The sequence below is a fragment of the Lagenorhynchus albirostris genome, chromosome 3 (assembly GCF_949774975.1).
Source record: "Lagenorhynchus albirostris chromosome 3, mLagAlb1.1, whole genome shotgun sequence".
Lineage (NCBI taxonomy): Eukaryota > Metazoa > Chordata > Mammalia > Artiodactyla > Delphinidae > Lagenorhynchus > Lagenorhynchus albirostris.
This window is the reverse complement of record NC_083097.1, coordinates 125,405,270-125,430,560: the sequence shown is the minus strand read 5'-3', so window position 1 is coordinate 125,430,560 and position 25,291 is coordinate 125,405,270. Positions and strand designations below refer to the sequence as shown.

Sequence of the window (25,291 nt, the reverse complement as noted above, 5' to 3'; positions counted from 1 at the left end):
TTCAGAAACTTGCCAGGGGCCTTGCTGCTAGAAGTGGCAGAACTGGGACTGCAACCTCAGCAGTATGACTCCAAAGCCTGCATTTCTTCCAGTGTGTCATACCACCTCTGGGCCAGTTTGCTAATTTGTATTGAGAAACACCACTTAGTATTGATACTTCTTTTGTTTCTCTCCCTTCCTGGCTTCCCTGTGGGTTCCTGGCTCTTTGCAGGTATAATAACCCTTCTAAGGACAGAGCTGTTCTCTCTCCCTTCCAGGTTTTCTGGCTCCTTCATCTCGTGGGCAAGACCACAACCTCCCCACACAGATCCGGCCTTGAGCTCTGGAATAGTCCTGTTCTTAATCTGTAGAAATATGTGGAGCCTTGGCTATGAAGCTTAGGAGAGTCCCTCTAAGTCTACTTTGCTGGAACTCCATCACTGATTAAGTGCCTTAGTTCTAGTAATTGGTTTTAACCCATTACCATCATGATTTGTTAGCCAAGTTTAGGGGAACTTACTTTGCTTCTACTGTACTCCTTGTATTAGTACCCCTTTGGTTCTAGTGCCAGAAATCCAGCTCATCCAGAAGCTATAATGTCTATCAGAAGAAAAGACCATCTCTGCCTGTGTGTCTGTTCAAGAGATCAAACCCTCCAAAAAGCTGTCCAGCAGACTTCTTCTATATCATTGACTAGAATAGCATGTCCATATCTAACCATACCTAAACCAATCACTGACTGGCTTAGATGAATGAACATTCAACATTGGGCCAGCTCCCTTCTGAAGCATATAGTCATGTAGCCTTGACAAAATTGGAGTCTTACTGGGAAAGAGGAAAAATAAGGGGGAATGTTCTTGGGTAGGCAGCCAACAGTATCTGCTGTAGGAGGGAGAGAGCAATTCTACAGGGAGCTTGGGGAGCCAAAGATAATGTAACCCGTCCTACTGAGTCTTTAAAGAGAATTTTTACCAAGCAGATAGGCATAGAAAGTTACGCCAGGTAGAAAGGACTACATGCAAAGGCATAACAATATGCAACTACCCTGTGTTTTTCAGAGACTGCAATCACTTCATTGTAACTTGACTGAATGATATACATTGGAGTGTGCAGTGACAGACAGGCTCCAGATCATGCAAGGCATGTATGCCATGTTAAGGAATTTATACTTTACCTGTAGGCGATGAGGGAGTCACTGAGGAATGGGGATAGCATGATATTATTAGAATTTTAGAAAGATCATCTGTCCAGAGAATGGAAAATGGATCCCAGAAGGAAATAAGGCTGGAGGGTGAGAGACCAGTTAGAAAATTGTACTTTTCAGACAGGGGAGAGATTATAGGCTTCAGATTAAGGCTGCAGTAGTAGTGAAGTAGAGGGCAGGAGGGTAAGAGTAAAATGCTAAAGAAATATCTATAGAATTTGAGGACACCTACAGGATGTGAGGATGGAGGGCCTATGCTGACTCTGCGATTTATGTTTTGGGTAACTAGATGGATGCTGGTAGCCTTCATTAAAGAAAAATCATCCTAGGGGACTTCCCTGGTGGCACAGTGGTTAAGAATCCGCCTGCCAATGCAGGGGACATGGGTTCAAGCCCTGGTCCGGGAAGATCCCACATGCCACGGAGCAACTAAGTCCGTGCGCTACAACTATTGAGCCTGCACTCTACAGCCCACGAGCCACAACTGCTGAGCCTGCAGGCCACAACTACTGAAGCCTGCATGCCTAGAGCCTGTGCTCGACAACAAAAGAAGCCACTGCAATGAGCATGCACGCGGCAACGAAGAGTAGCCCCCGTTCACTGCAACTAGAGAACACCCGTGTGCAGCAACAAAGACCCAACGCAGCCAAAAATAAATAAATAAATAAATTTATAAAAAAACAAAAAAAGAAAAAGAAAAAGCTCCTAGAGAACAAAAGGTTTGGGGACAAGTAATACAACCAGTTTGGGACTACCTGACCCCTGTGGCTTATCCAAGTAGAGGTGTCCAGTGGGAAGATAGATGTAAGGTTCTGGGAGACAGAAGTTTGGCTTGGCAATATAGATTTGGGGATCACTGCCATATCTACTGTACAGGGAGCTGTAAGAGTGAATGAGATCACCCTGGGAAAATAGGAAAGACATAAAAAGAAGAAGCCTAAGGACAAAGACCTGGTGAACACAGCCAAGCGGCAGGCAGAGAAAAGGAAGCCAGCAAAAAAGTCTGAGAAAGAACAGTCAGATAAAGCTGGGAGGAGAGCTGGACTTTTATTAAACTTCCTTATGAACAACTTCCTTCAACTGCTGTGTTTCACCTGGTGTGTTTCACACCACCAACTCCTTTCAACTGGTGTATTTCACACCACCAAGTAAAACTACAGTTGAAATATTTGACCAGTACCTTTTCAAATATTGTTTGAATTATTGGAATATCAGATTTTTATTCATTGGTTTTTTGTTGGATGTACCCTCTGTCAGGTCAAAGCAATGCTTTCCTGGAAACTGCATGAGAAAGAAGTCTAGTGAGAAAAGGAAACTCCCTCTCCTGCAGTATGCATTCACCACCCTGGAGTATAGCCTCAAGGTCTTACTGCCACGTATTTAAAAATCAGCAATTGGGTGGGCAAGGGTATAACCAATTAGTAAGAGTGTGAGTTGACAAAACCTTTTTGACTCAGGAATTTCACTTCTATTAATTTATCCTATAGAAATCTACACACAAGTGCACAAAGATACATGCATATTGCTGTGGTTTGTGACTTCTAAAAAATCAAAGTGAAGGGATAGAAACAGCTCAAAAACTATCAGCAGGGGATAGTTAAATAAATTCCAGTATGTCCACACCATGGAATACTACACAACCAATTAAAAGAACAAGGTTTATCTCAAGGTACAGACATGTGGAGAAGTCCATGTTATAGATATGATATATTGTTAACTGAAAAAAGGCAGGTTTCAGAGCCATATGCTGAATATGTACATATGTAAATCTACATTATATATACATATATTCCATTCAATCATTCAACGGCTATTACTGAGGCAGGCACTGAGCTGGGGATACATTAGTGAATAAGACAAAGAAAGTTCCTGTCTCATTAAGCAAATGTTCTAGTGAAGGAATTAAGTCAATAAAAGAGTTATATATATATATATAAAATTTTAGATACTAGTAAGTGCTGTGAAGGAAAATAAAGTAGGGTAAAGAGCTGAAAAGTAACTAGGTATGGTGAGCAGGTGAGTGTACGGGGCTATTTTAAATAATTTGGTCACGAAAAATGTTTCTAAGGAGAGAACATTTTAGCAGTGACCTGAATAAAGTGAATGAGTGTATTAGAGTTTTCCAGAGAAAAAGAACCAACAGGATGTGTGTGTGTGTATGTGTGAGAGAGAGAGACAGACACAGAGAGAGAGAGAGAGAGAAAGAGAGACAGAGAGATTTATTTTAAGGAATTAGCTCATGTGATTGTGAAAGCTGGTAAATTCAAAATCTGCAGGGTAGGCCAGCAAGCTGAGACCCAGAGAAGAGTTGCAAAGAGTTCCAAAGGCTGTCTGCTAGAATTCCCTCTTGCTTGGGAGAGGTCAGTCTTTGTTTTATTAAGACCTTCAAATGACTAGATGAAGCCCACCCATATTATGGAGGGTATTTTGCTTTACTCAAAGTCCATCTACTTAAATGTTAATTTCATCCAAAAAATACCTTCATAAAAACACCCAGAATGTTTGACCAAACATTTGGGCATTATGGCCCAGCTGAGATGACACATAAAATTTATAATCACAAGTTCATCCCTTGTTAACTTGGCACGCATATGCATCTCCTTAAACCATACCTGGTCTCCACATAAAGACAATAACAAGGTCATACTTCCACCTACCATGACACAACCATCTTGTATACAATTGAAAACACACTAACTCTTTCCCCAGAGAGGAAACAAAGTCCTTGGGTGATGTTTACTCCTCTTGATAACCTGTAACTGCTTTCTGCCATGAGAAGCTGGCAACTCAGAAGAGGGCCTTTACCAGAACTTGACATTGCTGGAACCCTGATCTCAGACTTCCAGCCTCCAGAACTGTGAGAAAATAAATTTCTGTTCTTTAAGATACCCAGCCTATCTATGGTATTTTGTTATAGCATCCCGAACTGACTAAGACTGGCAGAAAGGGAAATTGTTTTCAACCAGTGATGCAGGAATAACTGGTTATCCATATGGAAAAGACATACCTTTGTTTTCTTTTCTCTCTTATCCCCTCATCATGTAAATATAAGATGCACTGACTTTATATCATAGCATTCAAGTATTGTTAACGAGAAATAATGCAATGCTTGATCTTGTTCAGAAAGCACAATAGGTTTGCTCAAACTCCTGACACTTGCTTAGCCCCTCAAATGTTATTCTAAATTCCCCAACTCCAACTCTTTCCTGGGCATTTAACATTTGAATGTTCAGATCCAACTAGGTGATTCTGGCCCAGCACGATGCTTGGCTACAGAAGCCAGCTAATGCAACAGCAAATGATCATATCCACAAGATGGCAGCATTGTATAATCATTGAAAACCATAATCTGGCATGGGTTCTTGAACATACCTTTCTGTGGCATATTACGTGATCTGTTAAGTGGACTTTTATATATATCTTCACTTAATCTTGAAATAAATGAGCAGTTTTCTTCCCAGAATGTTTTACAGTTTTGAGAAGCATGGACTGGAGAAATAAAAAAGCAGATTCTTTAGAGTCAGAAAAAAATCTGAGTTCAAGTACAAAATGCACCCCTAACTTATTTAGGGCACTTGAGCAAGTTAACTAAGATCTCTGGGGCTCAGTCACCCTATCTAAAACTTTAAAACAATGAAATTACTTTCCCCACAAAATCTTTTTTTTTCTTTTTGACATAGGTAATGTGAGTAAGAACAACACTGCATGGGAAAATCGATCAGAGTAGATGCCCTCTGAAAACTCAATATCTTCAGGTTGATTAGAAAAAAGGGTCTGAGGCCTTTAAAATAGCCTAGAATATTATTTCTGTTTCCTATGACACATCTTAAAAGCCTATGGTGGTGACCTTGTCAAAAGGAATCAACTACACAAAGAAATCAGTTGCGGTAGTATAATAGTCGATACACCTATTTTTGGTTTGGGATAATAATTGTTAAGTTCCTACTTCAGCTGACAGCCTGTCTTCCTCCACCAGAAAGGTTAGAAAAAGTCACCTCTGGCTTGAATTGCCTAATTACAGCAGCAGGGTACATTTGTATGGGGTTTATGGCTTAAACACGGTGCTTTTACATATCCTATTTCAACTAAGCAGAAGCTATGGTAATTGATGACAGTGTGGGCCAAGAAAACATAAGCTAAGAAGGTCAACAGAATTTGAAATTCTAAGCAACAAAAGAAAATGTTTCATATAGGTTAGAAGGGGCTATCATTTGCCTAGACTAGAAGAACACAGATAAGCAGTCTTAGGAGTTCAGGTCAGATTCAGGGTCCAACAGGAAGTAAGGAGGGTCTGGAAAGTCTGATAGGTAAGTAACATTTAAATAGGTCAGTTGGCTTTAGAATCTGAAAGGGGGAGAGGCAGAAGTAATTAACACTGGTGAGGCAAGAGTAAGCAGCATTGTCCAGGAGGGATGGCTGGAGGTGAATAATTGAGGTCAGGTAGCCAGGATCTGTGAACAGCTGTAGAGCAAGGGACTACAGGGTTTGAGATTCAGACATGGAGGAGATGGGTGTCAGCCCTCAAAAGTGTGTGGGAGTTCAGACACAGCTGGAAGTCAGAACCCAGACCATGCTTGAGCACCAAGTTGTGTAACTTTGACATTGAGAGATCAATTGAGCTGCAGGTGGGCTGGGTCAACCAGCTGGAGGGGGATGATTTAAATCAACCCTACTTCAACTGATGTAGTGACTGCTAATATACTCCCTATCCAGATTTAGAGCAGGCACCAGGGTCTGGAGAGGACAGGCTAACTGTGAGAGTGAACAGGCATACTTTATAGAACACTGATATGGATCTTAGGGAGTTCTCAAGAAGTCACCACACCTCTCCAGAGCTTCAGCTTCATCACACACAAGATGAATATAATAAGAGATGCTTTACCTATCTCTAAAACAGGTAAGGAAAAGCACAATTTAGTGAATGAGAAATTACTTTATGAACTGTAAAGGGCTCTATAAACATAATTTGACATCTTTGGCTTTGTGGATTAGGGGCTTACAATCCAGAGTTTTTTTGTTTGTTTTGTGTGTGTGTGTGTGTGTGTGTGTTTTTCCCCCAATCAGGCCCTGGGCTCTGCTCATTGCAGAAAGTCTTTGCAGTGGTGTTGGGCTTGGCCAGCATCAAACGGAGCAGCTATTCCATTTTCTGTGATCAGCATCAGTGCTTCCCAGCATTATCATGGAGAGATGAGAGTTAATAGGATGTGTTCTTAGGACCTGTTCTCCTCAGGAATGGCAACTCAAGCATCTAGAAAATTTAGTCTCACAAAGAAAAGTAGATCACTCTAGTGAGTAATAATGAGTCATTGGGAGCAGGGTTTCATGCCCTTGCTAATGAACAATGCAGGGGAAGAGAACAGAGGCTGAGAAAACAAAGGGACAGAGAAACTGCAGGAACTCCAAAACACTAATGAAATTCTTCCAAATAAAAAGTAGCCTACCCAGGACTTCCCTGGTGGCGCAGTAGTTAAGAATCCTCCTGTCAAGGCAGGGGATACGGGTTTGAGCCCTGGTCCAGGAAGATCCCACATGCCGCGGGGCAACGAAGCCCGTGTGCCACAACTACTGAGCCCGTGCTCTAGAGCCCATGAGCCACAACTACTGAGCCTGCGTGCCACAACTACTGAAGCCTGTGCGCCTAGAGTCCATGCTCCACAACAAGAGAAGCCACCACAATGAGAAGCCTGCACAGCACAACAAAGAGTAGGCCCCGCTCGCCGCAACTAGAGAAAGCCCGTGCGCAGCAACAAAGACCCAACACAGCCAAAAATAAACTAAAAATAAAAGCCTACACCAATATCCCCGAATGCCATGCATGATAGTGCGTTTCCAGGAATTAATAGTTTGAGTTATTAAAATAGAAATTAAAAAATATAATTTGATTATCTAAATATTTCTAGGTCACACAGACTGACCAGAACAAGATAATGGGGGTGAAGTGGGGAACACAGGGGAAACCTAGGCATTTCAACTTTTATAGTGCCTTTCAAGGCCTGGCCTTGGTAAAGTTTTCAATGTGTACATGGAACATCAATGATTTGAATTTCCTCCCTGTCAGGACATCTCTCTGGCGTTTAATTATTACACTGCAGAATGTTCATTGCAGACAAATGAGTTAAAACCTCAGGCATTATTTCAAAGCAGCTCTGAGAGGGAGTGGTGGGGCTAGTGTACACAGTATTAGAAGAGGATATGAAACAAGTTTTGCTTGATTTTCACTGTTGAATCTCATTCCTTGCCAGGAATACGACTGTGCTGAACAGTAAAATCGTTTTGTGCTTGCCTGTATGAGAATCTAAGCAAGGATTTTTTTAGACTGAAAGGGACCTACAGAGGTCATTTAAGTGAGGTCCCTCCCCCACCTGCAGGGAGAATTACAGCCTTTCTTAAATATTTTAAAAAGAAGATATTTCCCAAACTCTTCTAATTTGGGAGTGTCTTCTAATTTCTAACTATCTATCTATTGCTATGGTTTATTGTTAAGAGAATCTGATTTTCCTGACAAGTATTAAGAAGAATGGGTGAGGATCTGCTCATCAGAATTTTACATATTATCTGAATTATAAGAAGCTATAAAAGGCAAAGAGCAAAAAAAAAAAAAAAAGGCAAAGAGCATGTTAATGTCTTCCTTCTACTTCAAAATACAGGAGTCATCTTTAGTATACAGTACAATATTTTTTAAACCTATAAAAAGCTTTAGAATCTGACTTCTCTTTTAGAAGATTACAATATTAAAGCCTCAGAAAATGCTTAAGGTAGAGTCGCAAATAAAATTCAGTTTTTCTGAATACTTAGGTCAGGATACATTTCCTTACACCATTTAACCTAGCTCTTAAATACCCAAATAAAGGGATATTCCATCTGGTTTCTCCTCTCCCACCCCAAACTACTTTTTAAGAATAAAATGTGTCCACTACTTTAGTATTGCTTCCAGGGGCTCTTGCTTTAAGTTAGTAAAACTTCCAGGTCCTCTGCTACTCTAAATGAAGATGGCAACATTTTATTTATATATATATATATATAGGTGGCAAAGGAGGCATTCTCGTTGAACAAAGTACAGTGAAAAGCCTAACTCAAGCATTTAAAATATTTCTGGGGCTTCCCTGGTGGTTCAGTGGTTGAGAGTCCGCCTGCCGATGCAGGGGACACAGGTTCGTGCCCCGGTCCGGGAAGATCCCACATGCCGCGGAGCGGCTGGGCCCGTGAGCCATTGCTGCTGAGCCTGTGCGTCCCGAGCCTGTGCTCCGCAACGGGAGAGGCCACAACAGTGAGAGGCCCGCGAACCACAAAAAAATATATATATATATATTTCTGTAGTAAAGTCTGTGTTAATCTCAGTTTTGGAACAGTGACAGTTTGAATTCTTCCCCATCTCTAAGACCCCACACATTTATTTTTGTGAGAATACACTTTTATATCTATGGGAATACTTGAGCTCATGCAAAATATGAGAGATTTGAGCACATATGAGATTATTCTGTTTTTCATACTAAGGTAACTATGTTCTTGGTTTTGAGGGTCCTTTGATCCCCATTCTCTCTTACAGGAAACTAATTTTCCCCCTTCCTTCAACTGAATCTACATATCTAAAGAATGCAATTGCTTCATCAATTGCCAACAAATGTTAGCAACTGTTAGCTGTGTCCATAAAAGGGACATTTTTAATCTTATTAGCACACCCCTGTAAACCACGGATTTACAAAATACTTGAGATTTTGAAATGGGTGGGGAAGGGAATAGGGGAGTTGCAAATAAAGCTCTCTTCTAATTAAGTTTATTAGGTTTTACAACAATGCCTGGTCAATAAAGATAATATAACAACCTCTTTCAAGGACAGAATGAAAGGATAAAGATTTAAATTTGTAAAGATAAATCTACGTAATGAGAAGATAGGATAGCTCATGAATATGGGTTTGTTCATCACAAACTACCAAAACAGAATCAGTTGTTGTTTATGATACAAGGGATTTTAAGACCTTAGCATTTCTAAAAATATATCCTAACCAATTAATTTCTGGATGTGGGCAAAGATTTAGCTATAGGAATGTTCACTGAAATTGTTTATACTAGCAAAAGTTTGGAAATAACTAAAATACTCCATTGGGATTGGTTAAATGTTGTTCTGTCAATATGATACATATTTAATATAGAGATACTAAAAATGATATTTTGGAAGATTACTTAGTTATACGGAAATATGTCTCCAACAAATCATTAAGTGAAAAAACAGATCTCAAAACTGAAAGTGCACTATGACAACCTGTTGCAAATTTTTTTTTTTTTTTTTGCGGTACGCGGGCCTCTCACTGCTGTGGTCTCTCCCGTTGCGGAGCACAGGCTCCGGACGCACAGGCTCAGCGGCCATGGTTCATGGGCCTAGCCGCTCCGCAGCATGTGGGATCTTCCCGGACCGGGGCACGAACCCACGTCCCCTGCATCGGCAGGCGGACTCTCAACCACTGCACCACCAGGGAAGCCCCAACCTGTTGCAAATTTTTTTTTTTTTTTTCCTGTTGCAAATTTTAAGAAATAAAATTAAATATATGAAAAAAAAAATGTGTGTGCACACATATGTACTGATAAGTATACATACACTCAAGATACACACAAACACACAGAGAATACACATAGAAAAAAAAGACTGGACACATATACAGCAAATTGTTAACATTTCGTGATTATCTCTAAGAGATTTTTGTTTCCTTTTTTTCTGATTTATCAAACTTTCTAAATTTTTCAAAGGAATACTTGTCACTTTTATAAGGAAAAGAGCAGTCAACATTTTATGTGTAAATGACTATTAAAAGATCATTGGGTAGCATACATGTGGAACTTATCAACTTTAGAATCTTGAAAGCATATGGTTCAAAAGCACAGATATATATGTTCAAAGAATTAAATTAATCAAAATAAATTTATGGTTAATGACCCCATAAAAGGTAAGAAATATTTGCAGAATGTCTCAAAAGTGTTTGAAGTTGCTATCGTAGATGCAGCAATATACTTTCACAAAACCTTGTGAATAACTCAGAGGGGGAGAACAGGAACTGAGACAAGAAAGGAACATAGAAACAGCTGTCACTGTCAAAGACTAGTAAAAAAACTTAATGGATTATCACTCTGATACAACAGGACATTTCTGATGTTCTCATGTTTTCAATCACTTCATTAACTGGCTTATCTAATACTGATCATGCACAAAGCTGCATAACAGTAACAGTTAAACAACATGTGAAAAAGCATTTGACATAGTCTCTGTCATTCCATTTTTCTACTTATTTGTACCAAACAACTCCAGAGATGGGCAGACCACCTTTGTGATTTTCTTTTCTTCCTTACTGCACCTATCTATACCTCTTAAGCTTGTCCTTATCATTTTACTTAAAACACACTCTGCTTTCCAGTGACCTTTCCTTGGGTAAGCACTGTGGTTTAAAAAAAAAAAAATTTCAATTCATCTTGATCTCTCTTTGAAAACAAGTAATCAGTGGGGCATGACTGTCCCAATTTACCTTCTACCCTTTCCTTTTTCTCTTTATTTTAGTTAGAGGTTGGGGTTCTAATCCTTTCTTTGACACTAAGATCTGTATGATCTTGGGCAAGCCACAGTTTGTCCTAGCTAGGCCCAACTGGTATGTGTGAAAGCACTGTGTAGATTGCAAAGCATTTACAAATATGATTTTTTTCTTGCGGTACGCGGGCCTCTCACTGCTGTGGCCTCTCCCGTTGCGGAGCACAGGCTCTGGATGCGCAGGCTCAGCGGCCATGGCTCACGGGCCCAGCTGCTCCGCGGCATGTGGGATCTTCCCGGACCGGGGCACGAACCCACGTCCCCTGCATCAGCAGGCGGACTCTCAACCACTGTGCCACCACGGAAGCCCCAAATATGATTATTGAACTAGATGATCTCAATTTCATTCAAGGTCTAAAATATTTATTCTATACTTTAAATTATATTTTTGGTGAATTCAGCTGATCCAGGAGTCAGGAATTGCATTTTGGCACATTGCAGAAGATTCCCTCCATTACAGTAAAGCTGCTGATGATTCAAAACAACAGAATGGGGAATTCCCTGCTGTCCAGTTGTTGGGACTGTGTGCTTTCACTGAAGAGGACGCAGGTTCCATCCCTTGTCAGGGAACTAAGATCCCACAAGCCGTGTGGTATGGCCAAAAACCAAACCAAAACAAACAAACAAACAAAAAACCCAGAATGATTTGTAACCAAAAATAGGTTCAATTACTGAGGCCGAAAGTTACCACGAATAATACATGATTTTAAGGAGAAAGCTGAATTCGTAGCCAACACCTAAAATCCCCATTTTCTACATTAGAAAACCCAACTTTTGCCCTTCTTAATCTGATAAATTTAAATCTTAAGATTTTCAACTGAAATCACATTTGAAAAGGCTACTACCACTCATTTGGCATTTTAGTACATTTTGCTGGATATTGTCAATGGTGGAATAGTGATTACAGCAGGCAGGAAACGAGGAGACACACCAAAACATACACATAAAATCATAGACTCTCAGAGTTGAAAGGGCTTCTAAAAGTGATTTAGATTAGTGAGTCCCAGACTGTGGCATTTCAAAAACTTATAAAAGATGGACTTCCCTGGTGGCGCAGTGGTTGAGAATCTGCCTGCCGATGCAGGGGACACAGGTTCGTGCCCCGGTCTGGGAAGATCCCACATGCCGCGGAGCGGCTGGGCCCGTGAGCCATGGCCACTGAGCCTGTGCGTCCTGAGCCTGTGCTCCACAACGGGAGAGGCCACAACAGTGAGAGGCCCGCGTACCGCAAAAAAAAAACAAAAAACAAAAACTTATAAAAGTTAAAAAAAAAAAAAAATGGTGGGGAGGACAGACATAAAGTATCAACTTTTAGTTTTGCCAAACAAGGATATCAACAAAACAACCATCTACCATCAGGACCATATTATAAAAGGGCACTTCAACAACACATATATAGGAAGATAAAACCTCATAATAACGTGTAATTTGAAATTAGATAAATTAAAGAAAAAACGCATTATACTTCTCTTTTCTAGTTATCTCATGGAAAACTCGATTTGCCCCTGTCCACGCACAGACCTCTGGGAATCCCTAATCTAGTCCACTCCATGCACACCGTTACCCCCCAACCCCGAGTTGAGCATCTGTATCCTCACTACAACAACAAAAAATCCATTTAAATGTATACCCCACCCCTTACAGGGAACTCCTTAAGCTGAGGAATCCATTAAATTTTGGATGGCTGTGGTGGAAAACCAGCAGAACAGTAGCTATCTCTGAAAACTTGGAAACTTCAAAATGCTTAAACTTGACTTTTTTTTTTTAAGACCAAACTCTAACAGCAGAGAATTTTAAGTAGGCCAGACATGCTTTAGAGTCACCAAAGGAGATTGCCTAACAGTGTTGATTTGGGAGTCAGGTGGCCTGGGTTTTGGTAGTGCCTCAAAACTTCATGCTAACCCTGAGTCTTTTCCCTCTGTTTTCAAATTCAAGACATTTAGGTCAGCGCTTTATGAATACAAATATTTAAGCCAGAAACATGTAGGAATTCCAGTTATCTTTCAGGATGAACCCCATTACTAACTACTTCATCAGCTTTCAAACTTGCAGTTAAGTCTATATTTTTTCCAGTTTTAATGAAATTATTTTATTTGGGATAGATTTTGCTTAAATTTTCACAACTGAGGTTTTGATTCACTCATTTATCAGGGTTTGATTCATATTGCAGATGATAGCATCAACAGACAGCTTTCTTTTGTGATCATCATTACTACCAAGCCCAATTTTCCCAGGTCAAATTTTGTAAACCAAAATGTGCTCAAGATTTGATTCGTTGACTAATTTTTAGTAAAATTTTAAACATTGTCAATTCAGTAAAGTTTTAAACATTGTCAATTTCATTTTGTAAGAGTTATTTCTACCCTATGTTTTTTGGTCAACACTGCAGTTTTCAACACGACCAAAATAGGATTCTTCAAGGTTTCTTTTGCGGGGGGGCGGGAGCGAAGAGGATAACTTTCATATGGGCAGTTTTTTCACGGCAGTAAATCTTGTTTTCTATTCACCATATACTGGCCATTAACATTACTTGAATGTTTTTTTTCTCCCTTTGGGAATCAAATATCATCAGTGGGTAAACAACACAAAGACACAGAGCGGCAGGGTTAATTCCTGCTTTCCCTCTTTTTCCCCCTCCTGTAAAAATAGGGTATCCAACACTCCGTAGAGCGCAGAACTCTTAATAAGACTAATCAACTAGACTGCTAAAACAGGGAGCCCTGAACAAACCCAGCCCGCACAGGGTTGCTTTTCTCTTTCTCTCCACTAGAGGCGATAGCCTCTTTCAAAAGAGAAATTGAGCTGGAATGGGCCGGTTGGGGGAGTAGCCCCCGTAAAGACCAAAAGGTTAAAAACCACCTCAAACAAAGAGCAAAGGTCAATACCCAACTCCCAAGCCCTGACGTATCCATCTTCCACGGAAAATGAAGGTGACTCCTCCATAACATGTTCTCGAGACCTGGAGCCGCGTGGCCTTTCAGAAACCAGGCGGGTCTGAGGTGACTAACAGGTAGTTCACAGTGGAACAGCCAACGACCGGAAGTGGAAATGAGCCCCGGGCGGGGATGAGGAGACGCCACGGCACGCTTGCGCAGTCAGCGGGGTTGCAGTACGCGTGCGCAGTTGGGCGGTGACGGGGTGACGCTCGGAGCGTGGGCCGTGACTCTCACGGATCCGGTCCCGCCCTCCCTTCTCGCTGTCGACCGTCCGGGGCTAGCGCCCGCGATCCTTTTCCCAGAGTGCTCTGCGCCGTGAAGAAGCGGCTCCCGAGCACTGGGGGCATTTTGTGTTGGCTGGAGCCGGAGTAACAAGATGGCGGCGTCGGCGGAGTGACAGGGGTCCCTCCGGGCGGGAGCCGGCGGCAGTGGTGGCAGCGGTATCGCCGCCCTAACTCACCGCTCTCCTTTTCCAGCCCGCGACGTCGCCGCGAAAGTGAGGCAGCGGCGGCCGCCAGAAGCAAGTGGCCCAGCCTGGTTACCGTGAGAACCCCTCAACAATCTGCGGCCTGACAGAAAGAAACCTGACAGCAGCGGTGATTAGGTTCTCCTTGGCCGACTCTGGGCCCTGTAACGCCGAGAAAAGAGCCAGCGTTTTCCTGCCGCCCTCCGGAGCCTTGCTCCGTGGACGAGCCCTAGAGGTCTCCCGTTCTCCCCTTAGAGGTGTCGGGGCTTAGCCCCAGCCTCCATCTTCGTCTCTCAGGATGGCGAGCAGCAGCGGCTCCAAGGCCGAATTCATTGTCGGAGGGAAATATAAACTGGTACGGAAGATCGGGTCTGGCTCCTTCGGTGACATTTACCTGGCGATCAACATCACCAACGGCGAGGTAATCACCTGGGGTGGGGTTCACGACTACGCTGCGCCTGCCCTCCCCCCCTCCCGCGAACTGTTCGGGCCTTTTCCCACCGCATGCCGCACTGGGAAGTCCAGAGGGAGCCAGTTTTCCTGCCTTAGGAACCACCCCCGCTTTCTTTCCCTAAAAGGGAAGAACCCAAGATAAAGGTTGGGTGTACTAGGAAGTTTCCCAGCTTGTTAAAAATACACCTTAATCGAACTTTTAAAACCGTCATTTAAGGTGAGGACGGCAAAATCCTATTCCTGTGATCCCCATGTTTTTCTATCTATATTTTTAATTCTGCCGGCGTTTTTGTTCCCATTAGGACAGCATCCGATCGCCTGGTTTCTTCATAACCTCTCATTACGTTTTCTGGATGAATCGTTTTCCTGCACTTTAGAGGACGTGCCGCTTTCGTCACTACCCCCTGAAGAGGCCTTTGAGGCTGGTTGCCTCGTTTTATAATTACAAAGAGAGCCTTCTTTTCCCAGCCTCTCACTTCCACCTTCTAGTCGAGAGTTGGAGCTTTGCTCGTGTTTCCCTCTCTTTTCCCAAATGACATTGAATCCATAAGGATGTTGATGCCATCATCCCCTCTTTCCCCTGCAGGAAGTGGCAGTGAAGCTAGAATCTCAGAAGGCCAGGCATCCCCAGTTGCTGTACGAGAGCAAACTCTATAAGATTCTTCAAGGTGGGGTTGGCATCCCCCACATACGGTAAGAATCCTTAAGCAAACAGGCGATCCTCTGAGGGAAGTATGGAAACGGGGAAGATGTGTACGAGGCAGGTGATAGGGCCAGCTGAATCCGGCTCTTGGTATTTGAGTTACCTGGGTTTCCTGTGAAGCGTAAGTCACCACAATCACAGAGTAAATTTTAGTTTGCCAACTTAGTTTAGAATTTCAGTTTGTAACACTCTGCTGCAAAGCTTCCGTCATTCTTCCCGAGGCTTTCATTTGCGGTTAAAGTATGCGGCTCATCTTTGATCCCAACGCGGAAGGGTTGCCTGCTGTTTTCTTTCCGTCTGCACCTCAGTTGTTCTTGGGTTTGTCCGGTGAAGTGGATTTGAGGGTGCCGAAGTCACCGGGCTGGGCCAGTTCGGGTTGCTATTGGAGCTGGCTTGGGAAATGGCTGCTCTTTTGTTGTGTTTTTGTTCCAACATGTCTTCCTCCTCCGCTTAGAAAATGGCGGAACGACGTGACTCAACCGCATATTCCTGCCCTTTTCTTTGCTTGAGTTCATAAGTTATGCTTCCTTGAGACCCTCTTTAGCAGCCCTGAGTTGATTAAACCTTTGAAAAGCCAAGAATAAAGCTGCAGACAGTGGTGGGGTTCAGGGAAGGAGATGCCATAATGACAGTCTGATCTCTGCAGCAGATGCGATGTGAAATTAAATTTACTCTGCAATATCTTTCAGAGTCTTTCCAGAAGTGTTAATTAAGTCTGTAAAGGATGGTAACGTTAGCTACATTTCAGTCTGTGTACTAAATTTTGTGGGAAATGGCAAAGGCAGTTTGAACAGCGCTATGTTGAAATTGACTCAGTTGTATTAAAAGAAAACTTAATCGTGTAACCACAGTTTGACAAGTAACTTTAACCTGTTGAGTTACTTGGTCAGTAGCTCCTCGCATCTGGGAAATTGTGGCTTTTTTTGGGAGATGTGATATTGGTGAAGGCAAATAGTAATCAGGATAAAAGATGACCAGATGAAGACACTGGGTTCTTTTAAATGGTTAACTTTAAAGGATTTTAGAATAGTTTGATTTTTGAGATTAAAGAGCCTCTTTCCAGAGTAGAGACTAAAATATAGTTTAAGACTCAACCATTTTCCAACAATTACTCAAAAATAACATTTGCAAAAAGATACGGAGGTAGTTGAGAATTAACTGGAATGGTATTTACTGTAGCGTGTTTTACTATCCCAGCTTTTATTCCTCAAATCTTGAATTAATGACTGGGTTATATACATTAATTCTGATGTGGAAACAACCGGAGTGACACTATCCTTAAAAATTTTCCAATGCTGATAGACATTTTTAATGGAGAAATTGAGTGATACGATTTTCTATTGGTTCAAAGTCAAAATAAATTATTAGGAAGAAAATTCCAGGTTTATCTTATGAGGTAAAGATTAATGTGAAATCTGAGATAATCCAGATTTGAGATTTTTAATGGTTCTCATCCCTTTAAAAAAAAACAAAGCCCTGCTGTGTAGGAAAATAAATTTGTTATTGTGGAAAAGTGAAAACCTTGATTAAAATATCTAGCTTTTTTCTTCACAAAATAAAAAATATCAATTGCATTCGCCTAAAATGTTTAAATTCCTTTCCCTTTGTATTTACTTTCATCTCTCCACCCTGGATCTCGCTGATTTGCTTTCCATCACTAGTTTTTCCTAGAATTACATGTAATTGCAATCATACAGTATGAGGTCATTTGTGTCTGGCTTCTCTAACTTAACGTAATGCTTTTGAGATTCATCTGTGTTGGGAGGTTTTATAAATTTCACAAGTCAGGTTGAACTTAATGTATTTGAAATCATTTTCAAAAAAGCAGTAAGGGCTTCCCTGGTGGCGCAGTGGTTGAGAGTCTGCCTGCCGATGCAGGGGACACAGGTTCGTGCCCCGGTCCGGGAAGATCCCACATGCCGCGAAGCGGCTGGGCCCGTGAGCCATGGCCGCTGAGCCTGCGCGTCCCGAGCCTGTGCTCCGCAATGGGAGAGGCCACAACAGTGAGAGGCCCGCGTACCGCAAAAAAAAAAAAAAAAAAAAAAGGCAGTAAGCATCTGGCATTTTCAGTGCTAAACGCAAATTAAATACATGCACTTTTATTTGGTAGCTTTTATTTAAGGACAACACTGATACAGACCAACAAGGGCAATAGTCAATATACTGATTACACACATCAATAAATGAAATTGACTTGTGAGCAAAATTCTAAGAGGTTGAGTGCAAAGGGTGTTGTGGTAGTTATAAACTGGATGGAGCTAAAGAGGTTAACCTGACTTTCAAGTTAAGACTTCCTGGGAGAGGAGATGGGACTTCAGGATCTGGCTCTAAGGAAGAAAGCTTGGTGAACTGGTTGGGGAGGGCATCCAAGAGTAAAGTGTGGCTTCTGGGAGTGGTCTCTAAGGCAGAATGTAGTAATTGCATGAGGGTGAGGAAAGAGTAAATTTGTTTTAGGAGTAGTAGAGTCCAGGTACATAGAAACAAAAAATGGATCATTGGTTTTAAAGTACAGTGTGAGAGAACTGTTTGTCCACTGAAGTGGAAAAGATAAGGACTTACACAAGCTTTCTTTATTTTGGGTGGCAACATCTTCCCCTTTGCTGTTTGTTCCCCACTATTTCCACATCAACTATATACAGTATACACTTAATAAATATTTACTTGGGAAATATTGAATTAAATTATTCAGCTTAGCTAGATTAAAAGGGCAGTCTCTTCTGTTACCCATTGTTTTAGAAATGTTGACACTAATTAAAAATTTTTAGATTTGCTGCATTTATACCACACTAATATCTCGCTCCTCCCCCAATCCACCCCACACCCTGCAATTTTCTTAAAGATACTATGGGATATTCTAAAACGAGGGCTGAAAATTACCTAGCCTGTATAGCATACCTGCCTTATCAAGTCCTTAGTATGTAAGGACCTTACTAAGGGATCTATTGTGCAGAAGCATAGCATCCAGTGAGTGTAAAGAGCAAGAATGAGAGGATGGCATTCAGTCTCTTGATATTTTTAAGAAACTGAAAGTCCTTGGGCCTTGTGCATTGACCTCTGGCAGCTCATTTTAAATTACTGTATTTCTGTTACAACCCTCCCTTTCTTTGTGCCACTTTGAACTGAATTAAATTGTTCTCTAAAGAAGCAGTTATGTTATAGCCAGGCTGTAAATCTGCCATGTGGTACTGATTGAGTGATCTGGGGTTTGTCAGTCCCTTAACCTCTTCGGGCATATCAGTTTCCTCATTTTTTTTTTTTTTTTATGAGTTTCCTCATTTTTGAAATCAAAAGAGGATTTTGCCAGGTTGGTGATTTTCGAGTTTTGCATGCTGAGCTTTTGGGCAGGGTTTTGTTTGAACAAGTTTCTGTACTTAAGTAAGTCACTGGCCTAGTTGATCTTAGAACTTTCAGCTCTGAATTTTAAGATTTATTTTCAGATGATGGTAGCTAGAAAGCATTTCATCACATTTGGTGTTTTGTCTAGATCTTACCTTTGAATGATATTTTAGTAGTGAGATACCACTCAGGACCTTAAAAATGCTACCTGTATCAGGTAAACCATAGGTTACCACTTAGGAGAAAGTAAATTAATGGGATATACTTTTATAGGAAAACATGATAAAGAAAATAGGAGGGGCATAGGATAATTTTGGTTGTCTTGTTTTTTGTTGTTGTTGTTGTTTTAAATATTTATTTATTTATTTGGTTGCACCGGGTCTTAGTTGCAGCACGTGGGCTCCTTACTTGTGGCATGTGAACTCTTAGTTGCGGCATGCATGTGGGATATAGTTCCCTGACCAGGGATTGAACCCAGGCCCCTCTGCATTGGGAGCACAGAGTCTTATGCACTGCTCCACCAGGGAGGTCCCAGTTGTCTTGTTTCTTTCACCACTTTTTTTTTTTTTTTTTTGCCCTCTTTGAATGTCAAATATTCTAGGAGATATTTATAAAGTACTAGTTAATCCTTACTGTCCAGTGTTAAAAGCAGCTTAAATTTTAATCTTAGCTTTTTGGCACTGAGCATATATCCTGTAAATAAGGTCTAATATTCTTATCAGAGAACAAAGATGATGTCTACACTGGGTATGTCTTTATTAGAGAGATAACATTACAGATCACAGGATTCATACAGTAACTGAATCCGTGGTACACTAAGGGTACGTATATTGGCTTATGCTGGATTTCTAGTAATGGAATAATGTAATGATGCTTAGATAGCATTTGGAGCTGGATGAACCCTGAGAGATAATAGCCCAACACTTCATGATATATAAATTAGACTGTTGAGTCTCAGAGGGCTTACTAGAAATCTCCTAACTTCCAATTTTCCTGTGAGCCATTTTCACCTTTATGTCAAGGTCAAATCATGTCTGCTCACATAACCCACACCTTTTCATTTGATGCTGCAGAGCCATATTTTGCCTCCTTCACTCTATGGCGTTTGGTCTCATACAGAAAAACTGATAAATGTAAGTAACCTATTGTTTGTATTATTATTTAATTAGATCCTTATGATTCTTATTCTCCCTTTTGAATCCATGGATTGCTGGATGAGAACTTTTGTGGACATTATTAATTTGTATCTTAAAGTGGAGTAAATACTTGTAAACCCTTGTATAGTCCATGGATTTTACTACCTTGGCTTTAGTCGATTTTAGAGCTAGATTATTTTGTTTCCGAGTACATTTAATCTGTACCTAAGGTATGATTTAGTGATGTTTTCTCATGATCTGTCCTGTTTAGTAAGAAACTTTAATGTCAAGAAGTCTATGCAAGAGAAAACTAGAGTTTGAAACAAATGTTATAAATCTAATCTTTTGGTTTATTCCATTTTATTCTTAAAATCAGCCTTTGAGTTTTAACAGAAGTTTTTCTGAGGCTAAATGAGTACCTTAATAGGTTTCATAATATAAATGAATAACTAGTCTAAATTATGCTTTTTGTTACTGTTTGTATTTCCAATACAATCTCAGGTGGCTCTTGAAAATTGTTAATAACTAGTAATCACATAACATGTACTTATCCATGTCTTAATGGAATTTTTTTAAATGAGATGTAATTTTCATACAGTGAAGTGTATATAGATCAATGTGCCATTGACTCAGTTTTGACAAATGCATACACTGATGTAACCCACACTCCCTAATGAGATAAAGAATATTTGATTTTTTTTAATACTGCTAATCCTTGGTAGGCTATGTTTTGTGACAACATAGGTTTTGTGTGTGTGTGTGTGTGTGTGTGTGTGTGTGTAGTTTTTTTTTTTTTTTTTTTTGGTGGTACGTGGGCCTCTCACTGTTGTGGCCTCTCCCATTGCGGAGCACAGGCTCCAGACGCGCAGGCTCAGCGGCCATGGCTCACGGGCCCAGCCGCTCCGCGGCATATGGGACCTTCCCGGACTGGGGCATGAACCCGTGTCCCCTGCATCGGCAGGCGGACTCTCAACCACTGCGCCACCAGGAAGCCCTTAAGAGTTTTTTTAATGCATTATATAAATTGATGGGATCAGTAGAATAAAAGGTGCATCTTCCATTCTCTGCAATGACATTTTGTTTTAGTTGCCTTTTATTCATAACATTGATAATGTACTTTGAAATAAGTGGGTAGTTGGTTGAATTTAGTGTGGCTAAACATTCTTTTTTCCATCTATGCGCAAGAAAAAAAGAATCAACCAATATCCAGGCATTGCACATGGTCTCATTTAATCATTACAACAATCCTGTAAGTTGAGGTTTTATATAAAGTGTGAGTCAAAATGGTTAATTTGCCTAGAGTCACACAGCTGATGTGTTATTTGAATAGATCTTACTGCCTCTTTCAGTGGTTCCCAAACTTTGCTGCACATTGGAATCACTTAGAAAACTTAAAAAAAAATATTGACACCTGGCTCCTAACTTCGGATATTTTTATTTAATTGATTTGGGGGTATGACTTTTAGTATTTCTTTTTTTTTTTTTTTTGGCTGCCTCGTTCGGCTTCTGGGATCTTAGTTCCCCAATCAGGGATTGAACCCAGGCCCCCAGCAGAGGAAGCGCAGAATCCTAACCACTGATCACCAGGGAATTCCCACTTTTAGTAGTTCTTAAGTGAACTCAGCTGAACTCACTAGGTAGTATGCAATTTACAAATGGAAATATGGCTGTACTAGTTGATTTAGCTTTGAATCCTGATATAAAGATACTACCATATCAAAATGCTGGTGTCTATTAATTTCACAGTAAAGGCTTGCTAATGTGGTGGACATTTGTCAGCATAAGTATTTATCAGTGGTGAATTGGCCTTTTGGAATTTCTTTTGGTTCTGACTTGCAGTTTTTGTACAGAAGTTTTTTTTATTAAAGGGAAACAAGATGGCGACAGTGACTAAGCATACATAGTACACATCATATGTTTTGTTTGTGCCATCTTTAAGTGTGCAATGGCAAGGTTTGCAAACTAACCTGAAATTGAGGCTGTCCTATATTTCAGGTTGTCTGGAAGCTGCTCTGAGTACTTATCTGTTACACTTCCTTACACTGCCAGATTATTCTGTACTTAAGGTGGCTTTTATGGCAAGGGGAGTGTCAGATCTGATTTAAAGCTGCCTTGTTGGAAAGTAGTAGCATGAAGTTTTTGTAAATTTTGTTTTAAGTTCCAAATTTTCCAAGTCTTTCAGTTATATTAGAAGTGTCTTAATACATTGTCCTTGGTAACACTATAATGAAATTCTTAAAAGACTGGATTTTATACCTTTATGTAAATACCATTCTTTTCCTTTTCCATTCCTTTACTACCCTATTCACTATGTATTCACGTTAGGTTGTTTTGCTTTTGGCTCTTCTCACTTGATTGAAATTATTGTTACCACTAAGCTTCACTTATTGAAATCCTAGTGTTCTCATTTTTGGACCTCCATAATATTAATACTTTGTATCCTTCTTAAGAAAGGGAGTGATGTTGGGTTTTTCTCTAAAAATTAAAGCTCTGTTGTTGGAGAGTGATAGTGAACTTTACAGTACCTGTACAGTACCTTCTAGAGAATTAGCAAACGTTTTTCATTCAGTCAACAAATACATATATTTGAGTGCCTACTACATACTGGGTGGGCAGTTTCAGATACTGGGCACATTTCAGTGAACAGACAAAAATTTTGTGAGGCTTACGTTCTTATTGAGCATCTGCCATGTACCTGACATGTGTATAATTGTGAAGTTGTCTCTTGCTGAAAATTAGGAGCAAAGATGTCTAAATCTCCTGTAAGGACATGAACCTTCCCTTAACATCAAAGGGATAATATGAGTTTGAGCCCCAAACAGCATTCTGAACCATGCAGAGGTTGCCTTGATTGGAGAGGTTCGCAGGGACCCCATTATGTCTCCTTGTGCATCCTGCTTAGTCAGCATTTCTCAAACATCAACCATGCATAATAATTACCTACAGAGCTTGTTTAAAATGTAGGGTGTACTGTCTCACCCCCAGATTTGTTTGACCAGTACTGGAATGGGCCCCAAGAGTCTGTATTTTTAACAAGTAACCTCAGATAATTTCTGCTAAAGACCGCAGAACCATGCTTTGGGAAATACTGTGTTGAGGTTTTGACACTCCATTGTATTGAGCAGTTGGGGGTAGTTAGTGATTATTTTGCTGAGAGGGCTCTGACTATTGTTGTCTTGGTTGTTGTCATTTCATAATTGTTGGGCAACTGCTTTTTGTAATGAAAGTAATCCTTTTGTTTGTGTAGTGCTTTTACAATCTCATAATTACTATTGTATCTCTTGATAGGTATAATAGATAAGTTATATTAAGAATGTTTATCAGTGGAACTTCCCTGGTGGTCCAGTGGCTAAGACTGTGCTCCCAATGCAGGTGGTCCAAGTTGGATCCCTGGTCAGGGAACTAGATCCCACATGCCGCAATTAAAAGATCCTGCACCCCGCAACTAAAGCACGCCACAACTAAAGATCCTGCACTCAGCAACGAAGATGCCGTGTGCTGCAAATAATTCCTGGTGCAGCCAAATAAATAAATAAATAAATATATAGTTCTTTTAAAAAAAAAAGGTTTATCAGTGAGCAAAAATGGCTCATGCCGGTAAGAAAATGGCAAAGCCAGAACTAGAACCTGTTTTTTTTTTGGCTGCTGGTTCACTATTCTTTGCACTATATTGCATATACTGTGAGTTCAACCAGCTTCCCATTTTCAAATCCAACTTCTGGTTTACTGGGCCACTTTTTAATTGTCTAGTCACTGAAGGGCTTATTTTTATAAGTATATATTGCATAGTTCTATATTATTAGTTCAGGTTTACATAGAATTTAAATTTATGGATAGATATTCATGTGTTCATTCATTGCTTTTTTCTTTCAGGTTAGATCGTTCCTTTATAATAGCTTGCGTTGCCTCTTCCATTTTTCCCCTTTCCTATATCTGCATTAACATTTCAAGCCCAGACTTTGTGTTCTTTCTTCTATTCTGCTTTTAAGAGATTATATCAGACTTTGGAATTGTTTGTTTTCTTTTGTGTTCATTGCCAATACAGAGAAATTTGAGTTAAAATTTTTTTAACCTAGAATCTATCTACTTAAGAAGGATTTGCTAAGCAAATTAATTACTGTAGAATGTGGTGGGGGGAATGTTTCATCTAGCCAAAATTATTTGTTCTCTTAAATCTTTATATGTAAAACTGTCTTAATACAGGTGATTCCTATAGTGCAAAAAGCACCCTAAAGGAAACCTTTTGGTCTCTGAAGTGTACTAAGAGATATTTTGATTTTTGTTACTTTTTTGCTCTAACATTTTTTAAGGTATTTATTTATTTATTTATTTATGCATGCTGCACTGGGTCTTCGTTGCGGCGTGTGGGCACAGTAGTTGTGGCACGCGGGCTTAGTTGCCCCTCAGCACGTGGGATCTTAGTTCCCCCGACCACGGATCAAACCCGCGCCCCCTGCATTGGAAGGTGGATTCTTAACCACTGTGCCACCAGGGAAGTCCCTTGCTCTAACATTTTAATGTACGTTTTCTCATATTTCTCTTCTTAAGGAGTGGAGGTAAGTCATTTTAGCCTTGAGAATTTGAGATTTAAATTAGGAAGAAGGAAAAGGGGGCCCAGTTTTGTTTTGGCTGCTTCATGTGGGATCTTAGTTCCCCAACCAGGGATTGAACCCATGCTCCCTGCATTGGGAGTGCAAAGTCCTAAACACTTTAAAAGTAGGGTGGATGGTTATAGCTTTGGATGTGTTGAGTTTAAGGTGCAGCGTATCCCAAGTTTAGCTCTTGTATAATTAAGTTAGCAGAAAATACAGACCTAACCCTAGGCCAGGGAACTAGGACTGGTGTTAGATCTGAGCAAGATCAGCATAGAAGTGATAGTGGAGAAAGGAAATTGAGAAGTGAGGACTGAACCCTGTGGTGGAAATTCAGAGTTAATCAAGGCAAGAGGAGAGTTGGGATAATGGGGTGTTGCAGTTAAAGGAAGTCAGTTTTTAGGAGGAGGTAATAGCTATTCCAGAGAAAGAAAAGGAATGAGACTGTAAGGCTTTGGGCTTTGGCTGGAATAGAGCTCAGTATACAGTCATGCTTAGTAAGTCACTGTTGACTCAGTGATATGGCCTGAGGGCAGTCTGGTGAGGGAATAAGGATATAGAATTAAAGGATAGGCAGAGAAAAAAAAAGGATAGGCAGAGATCAGATTTTTGGAGTTCCTCATATATATATGAAACTTTGCTTTCTTTGGTGTGTAATTAGGGAGGGGCATTGGTTTTCATAGCAGAGAAACGACACCATGAAACTGTAGAGGAGTGACTGAAAGTAGGAGACTATGTTGAGAGGTAACGGGCATTTTTCAAAGTTTAGCTCAGATACTAACTTTTCTAAGAAGCCTTCCCTTTTATCTTCTGAATAAGTTGCTTGCTCCTCTGTGTTTGTTTTTGTTTTGCGGTACGCGGGCCTGTCACTGTTGTGGCCTCTCCCATTGCAGAGCGCAGGCTCAGTGGCCATGG

At 40.6% G+C, this 25,291-nt stretch overlaps 2 protein-coding genes across 13 annotated transcripts in view; one reads left to right on the top strand and one right to left on the bottom strand.

Moving 5' to 3' along the window:
- The window catches only part of ARHGEF37 (Rho guanine nucleotide exchange factor 37), a 110,148-nt gene extending 94,672 nt beyond the window's left edge, over positions 1-15,476 (bottom strand). For 3 of the 4 annotated variants that reach the window (XM_060143951.1, XM_060143952.1, XM_060143953.1), the window contains exon 1: positions 13,640-15,468. In XM_060143951.1, the coding sequence (XP_059999934.1) occupies positions 13,640-13,697 (58 nt within the window). In that variant the 5' untranslated portion in view covers positions 13,698-15,468. Of the gene's footprint in view, positions 1-13,639 lie in introns of all 4 variants that reach the window. The other variant, XM_060143957.1, reaches the window with a different exon arrangement.
- The window catches only part of CSNK1A1 (casein kinase 1 alpha 1), a 50,987-nt gene continuing 39,653 nt past the window's right edge, over positions 13,958-25,291 (top strand). For 3 of the 9 annotated variants that reach the window (XM_060143965.1, XM_060143962.1, XM_060143963.1), the window contains exons 1-2: positions 13,960-14,577; positions 15,196-15,302. In XM_060143965.1, coding sequence (XP_059999948.1) covers positions 14,455-14,577; positions 15,196-15,302 — 230 coding nt within the window. In that variant the 5' untranslated portion in view covers positions 13,960-14,454. Of the gene's footprint in view, positions 14,578-15,195; positions 15,303-25,291 lie in introns of all 9 variants that reach the window. The other 6 variants (XR_009539625.1, XM_060143961.1, XM_060143964.1 and 3 more) reach the window with 3 other exon arrangements.